Source organism: Lepidochelys olivacea (genome assembly GCF_965140295.1).
Source record: "Lepidochelys olivacea isolate rLepOli2 genome assembly, chromosome: 10".
Lineage (NCBI taxonomy): Eukaryota > Metazoa > Chordata > Testudines > Cheloniidae > Lepidochelys > Lepidochelys olivacea.
Window position 1 is genome coordinate 22,892,617 of NC_140420.1, and position 22,330 is coordinate 22,914,946.

Consider the following 22,330-nt stretch of genomic DNA (forward strand, 5'->3'; position numbering starts at 1 on the left):
AAATTTTTTAAATGTGTGTAAACCAGGTGGATTTTCACTGCTGGATGTGTGGAAAGAACTGTAATAGTGAGAAACAATGGCAAGGTCACATTTCTTCAGAAAAGCATAAGGAGAAGGTATTCCACACTGAGGATGATCAAAACTGTTGGCAGCATCGGTTTCCAACTGGATATTTTAACATTTGTGATAGGTATGTAGCATTTATATTTGAGATGTCAAAGTTTCTCACTCACAATTGTGGTATAGCAAATATAGGCAGATACCTGAGATGGTGAACATTGATACTTTTTTTAATGACACCCACTCTATTAGTATGCATTGTTGAAATCTTCTGCAAAGCAAACAGTTAAATAGCAATATTTTAACATGAATGCCTGAGTGACCAGATATTAAGTGTATTTTAATGTGTGGTGAGAAGGTTTGGCTTGGAGTGCCAGATGTGGAGCTATGTGGAAAGGTTCAAACCTTTTGGTGTTAGGATGAAACTTTAACAGCATTGGTACATCACAGCTATTGCTATTTTCCTTAATGAATTACCTGTAGAATACAAGAAATGCATTTCCAGTATTCTCATGTAACAAAGTGTCTTGAAATTATGGGGTGTTCTTTGCAAGGCAGAAATTCACTTGTCCCAGAAAATACTGTCACTGGAAGCAATCTATGAAATTCAGGTATGTTCCGAAGGGCCCTACACACCAAACTGGCCTGCTGGCTTTCCCAGCGCTGGTTAGTATACTCTCCTACCCCATCTTGGAGGACACAGCCTTTTCACCCAAGCCACTTGGCCTCAGGTAGACCAGTTAACATCTTTAAATCGCTGGAGCCAACCTGGTTGGCTTTGGAGTCTGGGATCCAAGGTTGGAGGTCTACAGGGCAGGCGTTTTCTGTGGCAATATTAAAATCTTCATTTTAGTGATAAAGAGAAAAACTAATGGCTGTCACAGACAGGAATTCTGATGATTTTTGGAACAAACTGAATTTAATTGATATCTTAAAATGAGTTTTTTGGGGGAGGGTGGATTTGGGCTAAGTGGAGAAATGAGGACTAGAAGGCTAGAGCTTTGTCTCCTGTCCCCCAATCACTTTTTCCTTACCTGGTTCTCAGAGACTATTAAAGAGGGGAAACTGAACTGATGCATCTTCATTTTAGAGAAAAAATAATCTCTCTTCTAGAGAATTTGTGCTTTTTTAACAAAGATCTAATTATATGAAAAACATGGCTAGTAGAAAATATTTAAGACTTTTTAAAATTGGATGGCTAATTCATGTTACTTTTGTGAAAACTATAACACACCAATTTATTTTTTAAACAGATATATGGCTGGTACTTGCATTGAAGGAAACAACTGTAAATTTGCACATGGAAATGCTGAGCTCCATGAATGGGAAGAACGAAGAGATGTTCTAAGAATGAAGCTCAGCAAAGCAAGAAAAGACCACTTGATTGCTCCAAATGATAATGACTTTGGAAAATATAGTTTTTTGTTTAAAGATTTAAACTAATACTAAAATGATGCATTCATGTTACCTTATGGAAGCATAACCCTGAAAATTTGACAGTAATCAAAAGCATGTGACAGAAAAGCAGCAGATTTTCTGCTTATATTGGCATATATTGTTCCTCCTGAACAGCAAAATATAGTAGATGTAGGGGGATTCAGAAGACCTGTCTGTGCTCTCATGGAACAGAATGGTGAAGTAATAAAAAAAAAGAAAAGATATAAAGTATTACGTGCTTATTCGCCTTCTGTTGGACAGAATGTTATGAAAGAGGTGGAGGAGGAGGGAGGGGTTATAATGTGTAGGAAGCCCCCCTAGTGTTGGTCCTTCAGATGAAAACTTTATGGTAAAATTACAAAACACACTGGGTGTTTTGGGCTAAGAAGAAAATTATGGATGAAAATTCTTTAAATGTTTTAATGGAGAGGATTTGTTTAAAACAAAACTTTGCTATTTATCTCTATGTAGGTTGCTAAAGAGGATTTTCTTATTAAAAAGGATTTTAAGCAAAATAACCATTTAACTACAATATATGTTGAATGGGGTATTTTTTCTCTATTTGTATATTTCAATATAATTTACTGAAAAGGATCTTGGGAGAAAAATGTATTGATTTTTTTGAAAATCAAGTAGTTAAAATTCTGTTTCTTGGTCTTTGCTGTTTAAATGATGATTTTGAAAGATTACACTTGTATGTCAGTATTGTGTATTGTATGAACCAATGTTACCTGTAATAAAGATAACTTTACATAAAGCTACTTTCTGCATTTAGCTTCTGATTGACGTCTATTTTGCACGAAACAGTTACTTGGCCATTAGAAAAACCTTTTTGAGCAACTAAATCTAAACAAGTATGTTTAGTTTATCTTCAAGTTATAGTTGATTTCTTAGAATAGTTTGCTTTTGAACTGCTGCTGACAACCCAAAAAGGGCAAATGTTAGGAATAGGTTTTCTGCACTGGTAGACTGAGTGGTCATTTATACCGCACATTGGGCAACATGGATTAGGTCAGGAAGTACATTTAAAAAATAAAGCAGTAAAGCTTGCTTTAGGAGGTTATTTTTAAGTGTCCACCCCAGAGGAATGGGACAAAGTGCTATCAAGTTTTGTATTAGAATCATATGGTTCCCAGCCTCTTGTGTTGGGAACTATCTCTTTCTTTCTCTCTCCTCTCTCTCCCCCCCCCCCCCCCCGCCCCAAAGTGAATACTACTTCACAACCCACTTCAGAGAGAGGCCCCATCCAGCAGTGAAAGACCAGAGTTATACTTTGCTCTGAAATGTCACTTCTGAACAAGGTTACCCTCTGGGTCACAACTATGAAATCTTTCTCTTCTTACCGCATTTTGTCTTTACTGCAGATCTGTCTGCCTGCTTCATTCCTGACATTCATTTGTGCTTTTCTTAATCCCGCTCCCCCAAAACCCCCACTTCCTTTTTAATCTGCTCCTTTATTGGCTGATCTGTTTCCACTGGGAAAGCTTTTAAGAATTATTTCAACTGTTTGAATGTGGTTACTGAGATTCAGACCATAGTTTAGTTCCATACATTTTGCATTATGCAAAATCAGCACGTTCAAGTACTTGCACACTACAAACAAGCCTGGATATTGATCTGTCCCTTGTGGTCCATGAAATAAAAGCATAATGGATTCAAATGATACCTTTAAAAATAGAGCATAAGCCCTTGCATGATAAATACTCTTTACTCTGTATCCATACAAAAATTACAGTAGGGTACACAGGTTACATAGAACATTTGGCTTGTCCCTGAACTACCAGTTGTTGAAACACTAACCTTCATTACACTTGTCTTAATTTGTTTTAATAAACTTCTTCTCTACTGGTCCTGTTCTTTCTATTTGGCAAACATATTACTCCCTCTTTTCTCCTTTCAGTTAACTTACCTGCCACCCACATCAACAAGCTGTTCCCCTGGGGCTTGCTCAGTGCATGGGGCTCTCCACCCTTTGTACTCCCCGGCACGTATTTCAGGAGAGGAGGGCAGCCTTGTCGCCCGTCTCTCGGGTTTACCTCAAGTGGGACCTACATGAGGGTGCTCCCTCCCCACCCCAGGCCCTCCGGGTCTCTGCATAGGGCCCTTGTCCCCTGAGCCCCTTGGCCATCCCACCTACACACCTTGACCAGGCAGCACAACCTGCAGCTGGTTTGCCTTTGAACCGTGACAAGGGCACATCTGTACACGCTTGAGCTCCATACTCTATTTCCTCACCCTTGTGTCCCCACCCAATACTAAGTGGCAGGACCTATTGCCACATATTGAGGGTGAGGAACCCCAGTGGGCCAGCCTATATTCCACCTTGGTCCCACAATATTGGAGATATTAGTTGGCAGCTCCTTCATTGAGCCAAGGCATGTACATGGTCCTGTTCACCCCTGTTCTCAATTTCTGTCCCTTTTGCGGTGTGAGGGAAACCCTGGCACACATTTACCTTGAGTGTGCCAGGTTGCAGCCCCTTTTCCGGCTCCTCCTCGACCTACTGTTGCATTTTTGGCTGCACTTCTCCCCCCACCTTCTCATATATGCACACCCTATCCGTGGCCCCACAAAGTCATGGGACGTCTTCGTCAACCTACTCCTAGCGATGGCCAAAGTGGCCATCTACAATACCAGGAACAGGATGTTGACTGAGGGGGCTCTCTGCAACTGTGGGGCCTATTTCCAATCCTCTCTCTGTTCATGCATCTGGGCAGAGTTCCTCTGGGTGGCATCTGCCACCTCCCTTGACACCTTGGAGGAGCAGTGTCCCCTCCTAGTTTCCTACTTTTGACCTTCTGACCTTCACTCCTGTCAATTTTTCTGTTGTCCCCCATAATTATTTGAGACTTGGGCTCAGTGAATCCTCCCAATAGGCTGGGAAGGGTCCTTTAGCCCTGAAACCCAACAGGACATCAGTAAGCTGTTTTTTTTTTTATTGTAAATTACCTTGGATAAGCAAAATCACATGAAACTAGGTTATTTCAACAAAACCCCTTTACTGTTAAAAGCCTCCAACCTTCCTTAAACAGCATGAGTTCATTTTCTGTGGACAGTACTCAAATGGGTAAATGCTTCACAGAAGGGTGCAGTTCCATTCTTTTCACCTGTCCTGGATTTATTCAATCTGTTATATACTTAGAAGAATGATAAAAAAAGAGGGCTTGAACATTTATCAACCATCTACTATGCTGAGACCAATACAAAAATTGGTCTCTGCTTTTCCTGCATTGCTGCTCACAGAGGACTAAATAGCAGCAGTGGAAAAGGATCAGGCACCTGAGCTGGCCGAAGATTCAGAGGACATTCGACTCGGTCCATGTACCCATGGGTCACGCTTGGGAAGAGTATCTCCACAACCACAGAGGTCAGACGTTTGGCTTATGTTTAGTAACAAAGCAAGAAAAGAAGGCTGTGGTAGGAGTTTCACGCCCCCGCAGGGGTGCGGGAACAATATTTGTAGTGGCGGTGCTGAGAGCCATTGAACCAAACTGTAAACCCTGCATAGGATGGAACCACTTCAAGCCAGGGGAGTGCTACAGCATTCCCAGCTCTCCTAGTTCCAGCACCTACGCGCCACGGGATCCGTCCACACCTCTGGTGGCGGGTCGGTCGTGTTTTAACCATTGGTAAACGGAAGAAGGCGTGTACCGCTGGGGCCGTGGGCACCGCCATAGGCCCCCGGGTTCTGCAGCGCCGCACCCCACATCCAGCCCCTGCGCGCTCCTAACGCCTTTCCCCTCCATTTCTATTGACCGAGGAGGCCTCAGTTGGGGCTGGGGGGCCCGTGCGGCTCCCTCCCCCACGATCTCTCAGCGCTTCAGTCGCAGGCTCTGCGCTTGGCTGTAGGCAGGCCTCAGCCAGGCGCTCCCGCAGCGCAGGGCCGGGCCTGTGTGCGCCTACTCTGGGGGCTTTGGCTGGCGGAGCCCGGGCCGGGGCGGGCGAGGAGACGTGGCGGCGTTGGGTTCGCTCGTGCGCGGCAGCCGCCCCCAGCCGTCCCGCCCCAGGAGCCCCTGACAGGCCGGGGGTAGGGAGACGTGTGCGAGCGCTAGCGGCCCGGGCTCGCTCGTCCGCCCCTCCCCGCCCCGGGCTGGGAGGTGATGTCGTTATGCGGAGGCTCCGGCCACTCCGCTGCCCCTCGGCCCCGTGCTGCCCAGATGTCCCGGAGACCCGAGCTGCTGTGCGGAGCTGCGATCGTGCTGGGCTGCGCCCTCCTGGTCACCCTCAAAGTCACCTGCAGGTAACCGGGCCCGTGAGCTTCCCGGCCGTGGGGCGGGCCGTGGGCTTCCGGACACTGCCGTGCACTCCGGGGGCGCTGTGGGCTCCCCTGGGCGCTGGCAGGCGCCCCCAGGAGCCTTGTTGGGAGAATATGGGGGTGTTGAGGGCTCCCTGGGCACTGGCACGCACCCCGGGGAACCTCTCCAGGAGAAAATGGGGGGTGCCGAGGACTCCTGTGGGCACATGCACCCTGCGGGGCCTTAGTATGCAGAGTTGGGAGGCCCAGAGCTGTTCTCAGGGCACTGACCTATACCTCGAGGCCTTAAATGGAATATATTGGGATTTCTAAGCTTCCCCATTAGTACTGGTGTGCACCCAAAGGTACCTAATGGTAGGCCTGGTCATCCCTCAGATCTTGCACTGGAAGGACATTAGTGTCAACCGTGCTAGGACATTGACAGGCACCAAGGATTCCCTAATGCAGGGGTTCTCAAACATTTTCATAGCATGCTGCGTTCATTGTATCTTAATAAAGAATTGTGTTAGGAACATTCTGCCATAAAGGGGATACCAAGCAGCTGCTTCTCTCCTCTGTACACCAACCTGGCTGCTTTAATGTCATTCTTCTGCTATCCACAGGGACTGAATGCATTAATTTAATCAAAATGAGTTTTAATAGCTCTGTCCCATAGGAACTGCTCTCTGAGAATAGATCAATAATCCTTGTGGTCCAGTATCCCATCTTTGACAATGACCAGTACCCCACGTTTCAGAGGAAGGTGTAAAAGCCCCCATGATGTACCATATTATGCAATACTGTGGAGAGAAAGTTCAGTCCAAACCTGATTAGTACTAAGTTTGTTTAACTACTTTTGACATGTAATGGAGATTTAGATGCAATTAGTTTTGCTTCATGTTTGATCTTTGTGGTAACGTGTTCCTTGTGTGTGTGCATGTAGCTTTCATCTTGCTGTGTGTGGTTAAAATTTTGTTTGGAAACTCAAAATGCGATCTCAGAACTTGCTGTGTTTTTTATTTTTTTTATGCTCTATAAATATATTTAGAAGTTTGATCTTTCCTAGTATATCTATTTAAATATATAAACTAATGGCAGGAAGGTAATTTTATTATGCTGTTACCAGAGAAAGAAAGTGCAAAAAAGTGTTCAAATAATGTAAATGTGACTTCCATTAAAAAAATTACTTGCGTTTAAATTGGTACATGGGAAAGTTGCTGCCTTTACAGCACCAGAAACTGTAGTGTTCTATATGGAGAACAGCACAGACAGTGGCATTGTAGAGTATTCCTTACATCTCTCGCAATATACTTAAATTTGACCTGGAGGTCTCAACCTGGACCTCTAATGTTGAGATAGTAGTTCTTCCATGTCTGTTTACTCTCTCATTTCTTTTCTAAGAAGTTGCCAGCTGGTACGAAATGTGATCATGGTTTTTATGATGAAGACGTTCAGATCAATAGACAGTGGACTGAGACTTCTAACTTCTTTTTTTACTCATAGGACAACAAACAGTCAGATGGTGACTAATTTTGCTTACTGTCTCTGAGGGTTAAAATTGCATGGGGGTAGTATATTTCATGCCCACCACTGTTACCCTGTCTCAGTTTTTTAAAAAATTCCCCTATTGGTAGGGCCCTATCAAATTCACAGCCTTGAAAAACGCGTCATGGACTGTGAAATCTGGTCTTTTGTGTGCTTGTACCCTATATGATACAGATTTCATGGGGGAGACCAGCGTTTCTCAAATTGGGGGTTCTGACTCAAAAGGGAGTTGCAGGGCGGTTACAAGGTTATTTTAGGGGGGCTGCCCTTACTTCTGTACTGCCTTCAGAGCTGCGTGACTGGAGAGTGGTGACTGGTGGCTGGGTACTTGGCTCTGAAGGTGGTACCCCACCACCAGCAGTACAGAAGTAAGGGTGACAATACCATACCAGGCCACCCTTACTACTTCATTGCTGCCTTCAGAGCTGGTGGCCAGAGAGTGGCGGCTGGTGGCTGGGTACTTAGCTTTGAAAGCTGAGCCCCACCAGCAGCAGCTCAGAAGTAAGGTTGGCAATAACCTATCATGCCATCCTTACTTCTGTGTTACTGCTGGTGGTGGCGCTGCCTTCACAGCTGGACGGCCAGAGAGCGGCGGCTGCTGACTGAGGGCCCAGCTCTGGAGGCAGCAGCGTAGCAGTAAGGGTGGCAATACCATACCATGGCACCCTTACTTCTGTGCTACTGCTGGTGGTGGCGTTGCCTTCAGAGCTGGGCGGCCGGAGAGTGGCGGTTGGTTACTGAGGGCTCAGTTCTGTAGCCAGCAGTGCAGAATTTAGGGTGGCCATACCATACCATGCCATTCTTACTTCTGCTGGCGGTTGCTCTGCCTTCGGAGCTGGGCTCCTGGCCAGCAGCTGCCACTCTCCAGCTGCCCAGCTCTGAAGGCAGTGCCACCGTCAGCAGCACTGCAGAAGTAAGGGAAGCAGTACCACAACCCCTCCTCCCCCCCACAATAACTTTGTGACCCTCCCCCCCCCACAACTCCTTTTTGGGTCAGGACCCCTGGAATTACAACACTGTGAAATTTCAGATTTAAATAGCTGAAATCATGACAGTTATGATTTTTAAATTCCTATGACCATGAAATTGACCAAAATGGATCATGAATTTGGTAGGGCCCTACCTATAGGACAGTTTCTCAAGGAAGGGTGCACAGATGCCTCTTCTGATGCTTGTCATAGTGTAATGGTTCTCAGCCTTGGGGGGTCATGGTCTCAAGATAGGTCTCAAAGCTACTTTCTGGAGCTACAGGTTGTAAACATTTTTTCACAGAACTTAAACTTTCAATTCAAAATAAAAATATTTGTAGCTCTCTGGCTGCAGAGAAAACTGTTGTAAATAGCTGTAGAATTTAAATTTACTGTATAGGAAGCTGGCAGTGACACCTATATTTAAATTGTTTATCACCTTTCTTGCGACCTTTACCTTCTGAGAAGCTTTCAGACCTCCATTGTTTACAGCAGACCTTTGATGTTCACCGGGCAGATAGCCCTGTGCATACAGAAGTGCCATTTTTGTCATTTGAAATTCTGTTAAGCTTTTGTTGAGATATAAACTATTAAAAATAACCGTTTATTTTATCTCGCCAGCTGAGGAAGACTTCGGCAGCATGCCAAAACAATAACTAAAAGCAATTATTCTAAACCTGGCCACCAGCACACTGTTCTGAAAACATCTGGGAACGTCTGGAGCTGCTGTAGCAGGGTAGAGAGAAAGAATGAGCTGGGCTTTCCTCTCCCTCTCACAACCTTAGCCCGATACATAGCTCATGTTCCTCTGTTGGGGCACTACAAATAGCAGGAACCCTCCTACCTCCTTCAGGAGTAGGGTAGAAAGAGAGAGCCGAGTGGGCTCCCTCCAACGATCCCTGGACGCAGCATGTGGCTGGGGATGCCACATGGCACAACTGTTTCCCCCACAACTGTTGGTGTGAAAGGTGGAGGGAGGAGACCTCAGCTAGGCTCCCCTGGAATCAGCACCTGGACACAGCAGTCTATCCCCTTCTGAAGTCCTGAAGCTCAAGGGGTAGCAATCTGTGCTGCAGCACTACAGGCACACCTTTCAAATCCTCTTGCTGATGCATGGTGGGGAGATTGTCACAGTTGCACATAACCTCATTTTTACTTTTATTCATTTTAAAAAATACCCAAGTGTCCCAAACCTAGGAAATGGCAAATGAAAAACTACATTAATAGAATGTTACCGAGGATGCAAAATCAAGCATTCAAAAGTTAGGAAATGTCAGATTTTTGGTTGTCTGTGCAATCTTGAATCTATTCCCTTGTGTTGAAGTTTTATGGTACAGTCTTTAATTATATCTTCACATGCTATTTTTGCCACAGGACCTTGTTTCAGTCAGTGCAGCTGTTGGGTGCACAAGGGTGAATTAAAGTTGCACAGACAAGTATAAATCTGGTATTTCCTAATCTTTGAGTGCTTGACTGTGCAATTTAAATAATGTTCTTTTAATGTATTTTTGTATATATGGAATATATACTTGCTTTAGAGAGTATGCAAGTCATGAGATGTTCAGTACTAATGTAGAAATTGTACTTTAAAATATATCGTACAACAACTATTTATACTGAATATGAATGCCAACTTTGGTCATATATGGCAAACAAAGATTAAAAATGTGTTAAACATTGTGCTTGTTTTTGGACTGAAACAGGACAAGGGATTCTTGGATATGGGGTTGTTGGAGGAAAAAAAGTGGGTGGTTTTGCCATAGTGTTTCCAGCAACACAGTTCTGATCAGTACAGCTCTGCTATGGAGGTGTTAACTGCAAAAGTAGAACTACCAGCATGGTCCTCCAGTGCTGCTGCAGTGGTCATTTGGAAGTTAGGAGAAAGGCAGGGTAAAAAAGAGAGTGACAGTGGTGTCAACCTTTACATACGATTTTAAAAAAAATTCTTCAGTGTCTAGAGATGAGGGCCACATTGTGCTCGGCACTGTATAACATATACTACTCTGAAGAGTTTAAAGTCCAAGTTTAGCCTTGATCCTGGAAACACTTGTGTGCTTAACTTTACTGCCATGAGTAGTTCTGTTGAACTCAATGGGAGTACACGTGGCAGTAAAGTTAAGCATGCGTGTGTTTGCAGGATTAAAGTCTTAAGTGTAAGACTATAGATATTAGGTGGATAAAACAGACCTTTAAACAAAAAGTTTAAACTGATTTTTATGGGCTGGTGTTTGCATAACAGTTCATCTAACGTTCTTCCGTATACCTCATGCTTATTATAAATGTATAATCTCGGGTTGTTCAGGTCCAACCATTCACTTACCCCCTCACATTGGTACTAGCATTTATTGTTATTCTTTTGATACTGAAATGATTGTGGATCCTGGCTCTCCTTTTCCCTCTAGTAGTTTGGAAATGGTTAAAATTGAGAGCAAATAGAAGTTACTTTGCTATGTATTCAGAAGCCCATGAGGAGTTAAGTTAGAGAAAGTCAATATAAAAGCTGCCAGATCATAACATCCTTCATTGATTTTTTTTTTTTTTTTAAATTTACTCGCTCTCCCCCACCCTCAGTTGGAGGCTGGCCAAATATTATTCCTTTGTTAGTTAAATTTTAAATTGTCTCACAGTTTAAAACCTTTCCTGCACCCCATTTGAAGAGAGCAATCTTATCAGTTAATATGTTTCATAGTAAAGACATCATCTATTTAGATTCTTATATGTGGCCATTAATCTGAATTTTGTAAAGTTCTTGTTTAGAATTCCAAAAACTTTCTTTTAAATAAAAATGTAGGATTCCCATAACTTTAAAATATTTACTGAGGATTATTACTAAATATTAAACTCCAGTAGTGTGTTCAGTACTATACAAATGAGTGAAGAGACACAGTCCTGCCCAGAAAATTTAGGATCTGTTTCATAAAAGCAGGCAGAACTATTCATACACTTTTGACAAATTAAAGTGAGTGTAGTGCTAAAAAAACTTGACATTTTGCAGAGTAATTGTGATCATGAAAAGGGCTTTTTTATGCCTAAGTTAGTGTGTTGAGTGCAAAATAATTTTATTCCAGGGTTACTAAAATTGTGGCCTGGAGAAACAAAGAACAAGTAGGCTTAATGGTTAGCTAATAGTTGTTTTTCATCAAGATATTAGATGTGCATCCCACCTCAGGCTCTTACTATAGCTTAGGGCAGGGGTGGGCAAACTATGGCCTGGGGGCTGCATCCGACCCTCCAGACGTTTTTAATTTGGCTCTCAAGCTCCCACCAGGGAGTGGGGTTTGGGGCTTGCCCCACTCTGGCTCTCCAGCCAGGGAGCAGGGTAGGAGGCTTGCCCCATTCTGCCTGGCTCCCAGAAGCAGTGGCATGTCCCCCCCTCTGGCTTCTATGTGTAGGGGCAGCCAGGGGGCTCTACATGCTGCCTCTGCCCCAAGCACCACCTGCGCAGCTCCCATTGACCAGGAACCATGGCCAATGGGAGCTGCAGGGGTGGAGCCTGCAGACAGGGCAGCGTGCAGAGCTGCCTGGCCGTGCCTTCATGTAGGAGCCGGAGGGGGGACATGCTGTTGCTTCTGGGAGCTGCTTGAGGTAAGCGCCGTGCGGAGCCTGCTACCCTTGACCCACTCCTGTGCCCCAACCCCCAGCCTCAGCCTTGTACCCCCTCTTGCCATCCGAACCCCTCGGTCCCAGACTGGAGCACCCTCTTGAACCCCAAACCCCTCATCCCCAGCCCCACCCCAGAGCCTGCACCCCCAGCTGGTGCCCTCACCCCCTCCCACACCCCAACTCCCAATTTCGTGAGTATTCATGGCCCGCCATACAATTTCCCTACTCCGATGTGGCCCTCGGGCCAAAAAGTTTGCCCACCGCTGGCTTAGGGGATACCATGACTTAGGCAAGAAAGACAAGGATTCCCAGGCCAGACAAGGATTTACAGGCCAGATTCCGATCTCATTTATACTAGTGTAAATCTGTAGTAACTCAGTACATTTATTTTGTATTTAAGCCAATGTAAAAGATACAGAATCTGACTCTGAGAATTCTTACAGTATAGTAAGAACCTAGGCCACAGTCCTGCAAATACTTACAAATGTGCTTCACTGTACGACCATGAGCAGTCTGGGTACGCACAGTAGTAAAGCTGAGCACATACAGTTTTTGCAGGATCAGAGCGCTATATATGAGAGTTTCTGGACAGTAGTTTTTAATGCTATTTATTCTATCAGAAAAACAACAACCTAAAACAGTGTGTTCAGTTCCACTGCTGTCTCTTTTGTTATGTCTTTCTTGTGGACAGTTTCCAATAAGAGATTGCATCTTCTACCTGAGGAGATCTGCTTCCTGTAGGGAACATTCTTCTCTAGGAAAGCTAAAGCAGAAGTTAATATACCCCCAAAATAATAGGAGGACCATGAGTACTTATCACAAATAATCCTGACAGAGTGTTGATGGAAAAGAAAGATTGTTTAAAGGTAAATCCTGTTTGTTTTATCACAGATCAACTAAATCAGTTTATGAATAGACAATGGTAAATACTGTGAAATTCAGTAACTGAGAGGAGAGCTCTTGTTCAGTCATTTAAAATAAGACACTTTAATAGTATTTGCTTAAAATCTCAATTTAAAATCTCTTTAAACCCTCACTTCATTTAATTAGTGATCTGCGACAGGCAGTTAATTAAAATTGAGGATGGATCCTCAGTTATAAATCAGCATAGCTCTATTGAAGTCAGTAGAACTATGCTGATTTACATCAACTGAAGACCCAGTCCAGAGATCTTAAATTAAAAGGTTTAGCTTGGTCAGCAATACCAAGAATATGGTGTTCAGATATTCAAAGTTTAACAGAAGAAGCTATTAATAAAAGTCAAGATCCAACAATATGTCAATACTGAAGTAAAAATCAATTTCAGTAATAAAGTTAACCTAAGCCTTGTCAGTGTTTATGCAAGACTGCATGTATCAACTGAAACTTTAGGGTTGGTGATGGAATCTTGCAGGGTTTAAGATTTCTTCCTGGCTTTTGGGTTCTTGCTGTTCCTTCCTGTGGGCTGCAGGTACTGCTGCTTTTGCTCTGGGCATCTCTCATTCTGTAATGCTTTTCTCTCTCTTTCTTCACCGTGTGTGTTTAATCCTCTGCTGTGGACTTAGCTTCTCTGTTGTAAATTGCAAGAGATGTGAAGGCAATTTTTAACCACTTTCTCAAAGTTAACACATGTCTTAGCAATTTTGTTCATCACTTCTTTACTGGTTTATCGCCTTATGAGCTGGACTCAGTCACTTCTTTGGCTCATACCTACGTAATAGGATTCATCAGTTCATGTCAACATTTGTAATGCTGTCTTGATTAAAAATGGCTTTTAAGATCTCTTTGAATACCTAACATTTGTCTTCAGTCCATTTTCTAAATGTCAGTTTAGTTCCAAAAATATTTGAGTACTTGAAGGCTTTTTTGAATGAGTATAAGCATGTAGGGATAGAATCAGCTGGTTTAAATCAGCATTGCTCTACTGAGTTATTAGTCTACTATTAAAATAGTCTCTCCAAAATGTATCTTCTTATATGAAACCATCCTTCAGGACCGTTTTTGCATCTTCCTAAGTATGGTGAGTTAGTTGCATTAGAACATCAATTAATTCCCCAGTTAATATAAATATCTGTGCATTCAAGCAGCTTCCGAAGTTTTCAATAACAAAAGCTCTAAGCAGATGTAACATAACATTTTTGGTACTGTGCTTTTAGCTAGAGTATGTCATTTTCTACTTTATAATTCCTTAAGTGTTTTAATGAGGAATGCTTGTTTTTAGAAATGAAAAACTTGCAATCAAAAGAATAACTTACAAATCATCAAGGAGAACACAAAGTAGTATAAGTATTAAGGGATAAATAGAAAAGGTTTTCCGCTTTAGTTAGAGGTATGAGCTGACAGTGAACTCTAGAGTGCTTTTTCTTATCTTTAAGATTCTGCTTGTGTGTTTCTTTTTTTAATTCTTATAAAAGTAAGGTTTGGTAAATTAATCATTGCTCAATATAAACTTTATTCTAGAATAAATCCCAAGTAAGAGAAAGTGTAATCTAAATTTTAAATAGAGATTTGTCAATATAAGAGGAAGGGATGAGATTAGATTGCTTGGTTGTTTGCTTGAGAGAACAGTTTGCTATGTATTTTTACTCCATTTAAAATGGTATTTTGAGTCAAACCCGGTTCTCTTTAAGAAAGTGAATTTGTCCCGGTGGCTGTTATTTTCTTTAAATAAGGTTTATGCCCAGACAGTGGCGTGTTGACAGTACCTTCACATTTAAAATGAGACGTGTCTGTTTTGCCCTGTATGAATTTTGGCCTCTTCAATGATTAGTTCTGAGTTTGCAATGAAATAAGCTATAGCAAACATTTTACAAAATACAAAGTTGTAATAAGTAAAACATATTAATTACTCCTTCAGAATACAATATAGAAGAAAGAAATACTGAACATTTAGAAGACCAGCTAAATGTAAAATAACAGCTATGTCTGTAAAAATATTACATCACAAAACTTTGACTAGTGTCTGTTCTCTTATCACCTAAGGTACAAGAGTTAAAACAGGAGGAGGCCAGGGAAGAATGCCAAATAAACCTCTTATGCTGGTTATTTCTTATGCTAAAGAGAGATGCTATTCCTCTTTTGAGAATTTAAGGATTTGTGTGTATTAGGATTCATTTTGTGCTACATTGGTTTCATGATTTGATTATTGATTGTGTTCATGCAATAATATGTTTCTCAGTCTGTTTTTGTTAAATTATTAATATCAGTTTATACTGTTGTCAATTCCTTGATTAATTCATCTGTTCTCCATGATAACCTCAATTTGATTATTGCATTGTTTAGTGTCTTAGGGAAGTGTAGCAAATTTATTAGCTTTATATTTGCTTGTTTAGTTTCTCAAAAAATACATAAAAAGTACACAAAATTTTCTCTCAAGTGGCTGTGAGGTCCAAACAACCTATAAAGATGAGGCCCACTGACACACTCCTGAATTAACCCCCATTACCACTACAACGTAACGCACAAGAATATGTCTGATAGTGTTTATTTCTTAAAGCCTATGTTTTATGACATGTCATAGGACTAACCCAGATAATATAAATTTTTGTCATTTGCATCAATTTTGAAGATTTTTGTCATTCCATAACCTTTGCTAGGCTTCAGTAAACAAGTGTTTTGGAATGTTTACATATTTTTTGGTGCTGCATTATGTTGTCTAAGTACTTTCTTTTTCTTTCCCTTAGCCGAGCAAAAGATGTAACAATGGCAGCGAAGGTTCCAGTTAATTTCTTCTCCTCAAGATCCCCAGTCCTTGATCTTTTTCGGGGGCAACTGGACTACGCAGATTACATTCGCCAAGATTCTGAAGTTGTACTGTATTTTTTCTATGCCCCATGGTGTGGACAGTCCATTGCAGCAAGGGAAGAAATTGAACAAGTGGCAAGCAGATTGGCAGACCAGGTAATTCCAGTAAAGATGTTGATTAAAAAATGGCTTAGTTGGCCTTCATTCATTTCCAATCTCTGCCTTTCTCTGAGCATCCCATGGGAAGTCAGCAGGACCTAGATGCTTATGTTTAGCCTGTCCTCTTAATTTTTAAATTAAATGCAGAAAATCCCTGGTCCCCATTCTCTCACATATGTGTTATTCCCACTTCTAGGAGGGAAACTGTGTGAATTTCAACTAATAGAATTTTCTCATAATTCTTGAAACGGGACCGGGGGTTGCCTTTGTGCAGAAGCAGCAGCTCCTAACCTCCCAAACACTTGAATCCTATGGAATCCAGAGTTCCCTCTGTCTTTACACTGCTACTCAGCTTCTGGATACTTCATGCCTTCAGCTGTCCTAAAACTCCTATCAGTGGGTTTCATGCCACAGCATAGGAAATGAGTGCAAATTACTGCAGATTTAGGGCTTTGTCAGCTGTCCTAAAACTCCTATCAGTGGGTTTCATGCCACAGCATAGGAAATGAGTGCAAATTACTGCAGACTTAGGGCTTTGTCTACACTAGCACATTTTTTGGCAAAACTTTCGTTGGCTGGGATGTGGAAAAAAAAACACCCCACTGACCGACATAAGTTTCACCAACAAAAGCGCTGGTGTGGATAGTGTTATGTTGGTGGGAGACGCTCTCTTGCAGACATAGCTACCGCCACTTATTGGGGGTGGTTTAATTATGTCGGCATAGATCGACTACACAGAAGAGCTTACAGTGGCACAGCTGAAGCGGTACAGCTGTGCTGCTGTAAGGTCTGTAGTGTAGAACTGGTAATGGGCTCAGGTTCTCCTTAATTTTGGGGGGAAGGGTGGGAGCGTGCTCTGGACTTTTTCTGAAGGGTTTTAATAATCTGCGTGTGACTGAAACAGTCTCCCAAGTGCATATTTTTCTAGAGGCAACCTCTGTGCCTTCAAGATGGTGGAGAGAGAGTGTGGTTCTTCTATCCCCTAGAGAAGTCGCGAAGGAGGTTTCATTATGAGGAAGGGATTTTGGACATATGTTTAATCTTTCAATATACTAAGCCTTGAAAATTTGAGATCCAAGAGGTGAATTTTTCCTGAAATGAATATCATATGAAAAGAGGTGGTTTAAAATGGAAACATTGTTTAACCTTAACTATAGTGAACAGAAACAGGTAAACATGATGAGGGCCTGGTCAGCTTGACTGAAAACCAACCAGTGATTGTGTTGGTTATATGCATAACACCTTTTAATACATACTAACGTCATCTTCTGTATGCTTACCTTCCAGTTGAGTGCTGTTTCTTCTACTTTTTTTAAAGTTTAATTATTATTTTTCTACTCTGCTCAGAATGGTCTAGAAATAAGTCACCATTTCTAAATTTACTTAAATATCAATACCTAAAATCCAGTTCCATCTTGCTTTGGATCATTCCCTTTCTGTCTTTCCAAACAACAAGAAATAGTTGATTCTTTTTTTTTAAAGAGTATATTTCACCTTTTTGGAAACTTCAATTGGTACTCCTCTGAATCTTTGAACAATACGGTGCTTGTTTTGTTCATTGCTGAGCTCTTTGCTGTACACTGTGAGATACTGCACGTGAAATTGTGAGCAGAGTATACAGAAGAAGTAGTGCAGCAGAAACCTGGATTCTTTAGAAGAGCTCAGTCCACAATCTTTTTAACATAGGTTTGCATTATGTGGTGGTGGGAGGCAGAGAGAGAACTTCTGCCAGGCAGGAGGTGCCCCAGACTATGTATTTATAAAATCCTGTTGAGGGTCTTTTAACACTTATTGCTGCTCCTGTTCCTATCCCTTAACAGTGAGGCATTCATTGTTCGTGCGATTTCAGCTCTGTTTTTATGTTTTGTCTTTGTATTATTTAAACAAAATTAGAGAGGTGAAATCATATAACAATCAATTGCTACACTGTCTGTGTTTCAGAGGGTATTATTCCCAATCAGTGGGTGGGGATTTACAGATGCAATTCCAGTTAGTTGCATAAATTGTCTATACATTGTTTGGACAGTAGTCCATTGCATTTGCATTTTATATAGCAGCTGTGTATAGCACCTGTGTTAATCAGTGCAATTATTGGATTTGCCTTTTTTTAGAAAGTCAGGTTGTTTGACACAGTTATAGAAGTAAAAAACTAGAGCATAGCATTTTTCAGAAAAGAAACAAAGTCACATACCACATCTATCTTGGATTTTGGTAATTATGTTTGAAATTTTTATTTGATAGTTTATTATTATTATTAATCATTTATTGCAGTAGTGCTTAAAGACCTATCAATGACGTAACGTACAAACACTGTGTGAACAGTTGTTGCCCTGAAGAGCTTACAATCTAACTAGACAAAACAAAGACAGTGTGGTAGAAGGGGTATAACAACAGAGGGAACATGAGATGGCAACAAATGTTATGTCAGTTTCTTGATTTTTTTTGTTTTTGTTTTAATTTTGCTTATGGATTTAGTTAGGAGAGGATAAGATAAATGGAAAGAAAAGTGAAGAGAGAGGGGACATTGAAGGGAGAGGTGGAGGGGAATAGAAAAGAGGGTAAGAGGGGAAATTGTGGCGTGACCCTGAGATGAAGAGATTTTGGAGGGCAGGGGAGAAAGAGGCTTGCAGCAAACAGCCAGTCAGCACAGGCTAGAGCAAGTCATTTTGATGTGTTTTGTACCTTTTGTCTGTTCTGCAGGTGCTGTTTGTGGCAGTTAACTGCTGGTGGAACCAGGGGAAATGCAGGAAACAGAAACATTTCTTTTATTTTCCTGTGATATATTTGTACCATCGGAGGTAAGAGTTTCACAAATGCGATTTATCTGCATTTTAGGTTGCTGGTAGACAGAATATCATAAAAATATCAAGGATGTGGTTTGTAATACATTGGTGTGTCAGAGGGGCTGCGAGCTGAAGTTCATCCCTGTGCAGAGGCCCAGCAGAAAACCTGTGAACTAGTTACACCGCCACAGGGTCTGAATGGGACTTAAGTGATTCATAGGCCTTGTGCTGCCCTTTGGTCATAGCTGAATTTCACCTCTTGTGAATAGTCACTTAGGCTAAAGCCTGTTTTGTCCCATTGTTTTGTCCTTAAGCAAAATTCTCATTGACTTCAGTGGGAGGTTTGCCTCAGATGAGGATTCAAGAATTTGGACCTATATCATTTTGTTTTATTTTTAATATTTCCTGCTTGCTTTGGGGGTGGGTAGCATCATTTGGTCTCAATTCAGGAAAGCACCCCTACTGAGGACAGCACTTACGTGCTAAAGTCCCACTAAAGTCAGTGGGGTTTAAGCATGTACTTAATTAAGCAGATGCTTAGGTCTTTTTCTGAACTGGGGCCTCTACCAGTGTTATGCAGTGAAAGTTTGGCATCCTTAGTGTCCCTTTACATCTTTTCTTTTTTGATTTTTGTCTGAACTTGAAAATAAGGCACTGAGCGTAACACTGAGCATGTTGCCTGACAGAGGCAGGTGCTGTGCAGTCTCCCACATCTATTTCTACCTGTGCACCTTAGTCCTGCACTGTGGCTCCCCGTCTTTTCCAGTCCAGCATTTCTCCCTTGAGTAGTCAACTAATCATGTAAACTGTACAACATTGTTTTATTTGCGCATGTTTACTAATGCTTCAATTCTCAACTCATTTTATGTAGATGAGGGGAGAATGCTGAAATTTGCTGACAAGCCCTGAATTTCAGCTGACTACATACACAGGTTGCACTGAAATAACTTAAAACGGTATAAGAACTGATTTAGTTAAATCAGTGCAAACTCTGAAATCGACACACATCATTGATTGATCTTGAGTCCGTAAATTTATCAGTACAAACTAAATCAATATAAGCCAGGTTTAAATTGATATGAGGGTCCACGTAGAAAGTTGCACCAAAATAATAAAAGGTTTCAGTTGCAACTGATTTAGTTATTTCCTTTTGTTTGTATTTACCAGCCCTCAGATAGTTACATGTTAAGCTCTACAGCATATTTTCTCCACAGTATGATTTGGATTAGTGTGGTCTTTGTACTTAGGAGGGTGCAAAATTAATTAGTGTAGCAGATTTTTGCTTAGACTCTTCATTTTATGTATAAGTGTGTGTTTAAAAATAAAATTCCCAAACAAACAACACACACCACTTTACAGGTCATTATAGATTAGTGTGCTTGAATTGCTTATGCTGTGTGGATGGACTCCTCTACCTCTCCCAAGGTGTTGAACTTCTAAAATTGTATGTTGTGCATGCAGAGTAATATTTTTCCATCAATTTTTCTGACCTATGCATTACATAATAATGTTCCTGTGTGTTGATATAATGCATGTTGCTAATAATCCCAAGAGCTGTAATAATATCAGTTGACATGATCTAGTGGACTGCCTCTGGAACAATTCAATCTGTATGAATACATGGTATCTTTTAATGCAGAGTAATATTTTTCTTATAATGTTATATATATTACATATAATTATGTGCAAAACTACATCAAGGTTCTAAGTGACTCCCACAGAGGGAATGCAACTGGGAGAGTTAAGACTACACTTTATGCTTTTAAGTACTACACCTAACTTTCGTTTGACTGATTTATTTCATTGTTCAGTGTGGTGTTAAATCTAATCAGATGGCAGTTAACAGAGTGCCACTTGTGAAAGCCTACTTCATTCTTGCATCATTTGTGTGATGGAGTAGCAGTATTTGCACCTGTCTAGTTTAATTCTTTGTTGTTTTCTTTTTTAATCCTCGAGGATTTTTTAAATCTATATTTTTTGCTGTCATGTGTGTCTATTGAGGTGTATTGACAAAGCAGAATGGCCTATTGCTCCACATGCTAATTAGGCCATTTTGTAAATTTTTGCCTATCTTTTATCAACTTTTTTTTTTAATAAGACTCGTAGATTGTCTTAATTCCCAGATCCTTACTATCACACACAATCATAGGCTCTTTATCGGAGTCTCTGTTATTTCAGTAAGTAAATTCTGAATAGGTCTCACTTCTAGTCCCTTAACACTGATACTCTATCAGCTACAGAATTTACTCTTCATCAGCACTAGGAACATCCTCTGCTCTCTAGGGACTGAGCATGGTGTCTGTGTATTACTCCCAGCCAGGGACTCCATTGTTAATTTAGTGTTTGCAGCTTAACCTTCATCTTAATGTATTATTATTTTTTTGGTACTAGTTTTGGACCAATTGAATACAAAGGCCCTATGAGTGCTGTTTATATTGAAAAGTTTGTTCGCCGGGTGATGACACCACTACTCTACATCTCGTCTCGATCAAAATTACTAGATTTCCTCTCATATTATGAGGTACTTGTCTCTCTTGTCTAGTTTTACCATTTGTGGTTCTGAAAGGGTTTGATTTGTTTCAGGATTAAATCTGACCTTCTCCAAATCACTAGGTTTTTTCAGGGTCTCAGAAACCTGCAGTGCATCTCAAGTGTTCTTACAAGTATAACACGTGAAATAACAGACCAAAAATACCAGTTCCTAATACACTGACTACATATTTCCTGCATTATATGAATTTCAGTGTTTCCCTAGTTTATGATTATTAATTTGTATTAAAGTAGTGTCTAGAGACTACAATTAAGAATGTGATTCCTCTGTATGAGGTGTTGTATAGTCTTTGCCCCAAAGAGTTTACAGTTTAAGTTTAGATTGCAGTCAAAGGATGAATAATAGAATTAATGTTTAAAATAGAAGTCAAAGTAATATTACAAATTTCTAATAAATGAGAATATCAGTCAAGTAAAAGCTCACATTAAATCAAATTAATAACTGGCTTCTAGAGACAAACGAATTCTTCACTACTTGATAATCTATATTTGTTTATAGTATAACTTCACACTTTTAATCCACATCAGGGGGTGTTGCATTGTGTTTGACTAGCTTTCAGGTTCTGGTGTTTACTTACACTGTGACAGTGTCCAAAATGTGGTAGGTTGCTTTCCAAACGCACATTAAAACATGGTCCCTGCTTTGAAGAGTGTGCAGTCTAAAAAGACATACAAATGAAGGCCAGGGAAAAGAGATACTACATGCAAGCAAAGTTGTTTGGGTGATGATTTGCACATGTCATTTTAGTTGCTTTTTTTTGTTTCTGTATATGGGAAGATTGTGGGAGAGACAAGAGGATTGATAAATAGAGCATGGATTTGATGTACATAGGAGGCATGATGGACAGCAGGGAAGTCTGAGACTAAGTGTGGGGAGGAAGAGGAAAATGGAGATGGGAAAATAGCGAGTGGGGTAGTTTTGATGGCGTGGGGAGTGTGGTGGCCAGAAAGTAAGGTCCTAATGCAAAGGAGGTTTTGTTAGAGAGAAGCAAGAGCAAAAAACAGTCAACAAAATGTGAAATTTGACTAGTTCAAATTTGAGGTTTCCAATGAGGTCAGGAAGCAGTGGGGTGAGAAGTCCCTGCTGATGCTACTGTTACTCCTCTGAAGAATTCTGGAGTGCCTCTGACTAATGTGGAGCCCCCATATGTTTGTTGTATGTGCTGCTGCAAAATGGGAGCTGCTGAGCCCCCCTCTTTATTGCAGCTGCCACCCTAGTCTCTCTTGCTCCCAGCAGGATGCAGGCCTTGACTAATAAAAGGCTCCTT

The 22,330-nt window shown here is 41.3% G+C and overlaps 2 protein-coding genes across 4 annotated transcripts in view; both read left to right on the forward strand.

Moving 5' to 3' along the window:
• The window catches only part of ZC3H7A (zinc finger CCCH-type containing 7A), a 45,484-nt gene extending 43,382 nt beyond the window's left edge, over nucleotides 1-2,102 (forward strand). For both annotated transcript variants that reach the window (XM_084642270.1, XM_084642271.1), the window contains exons 22-23: nucleotides 27-190; nucleotides 1,314-2,102. In XM_084642270.1, coding sequence (XP_084498396.1) covers nucleotides 27-190; nucleotides 1,314-1,503 — 354 coding nt within the window. In that variant the 3' untranslated portion in view covers nucleotides 1,504-2,102. The remainder of the gene's footprint in view (nucleotides 1-26; nucleotides 191-1,313) is intronic.
• A 2,989-nt stretch (nucleotides 2,103-5,091) lies between these two features.
• The window catches only part of TXNDC11 (thioredoxin domain containing 11), a 102,846-nt gene continuing 85,607 nt past the window's right edge, over nucleotides 5,092-22,330 (forward strand). Inside the window, exons 1-4 of one of the 2 annotated variants that reach the window (XM_084640673.1) lie at nucleotides 5,092-5,737; nucleotides 15,510-15,726; nucleotides 18,430-18,527; nucleotides 20,904-21,033. In XM_084640673.1, the coding sequence (XP_084496799.1) occupies nucleotides 5,598-5,737; nucleotides 15,510-15,726; nucleotides 18,430-18,527; nucleotides 20,904-21,033 (585 nt within the window). In that variant the 5' untranslated portion in view covers nucleotides 5,092-5,597. Of the gene's footprint in view, nucleotides 5,738-15,509; nucleotides 15,727-18,429; nucleotides 18,528-20,903; nucleotides 21,034-22,330 lie in introns of those variants that run through there. The other variant, XM_084640674.1, reaches the window with a different exon arrangement.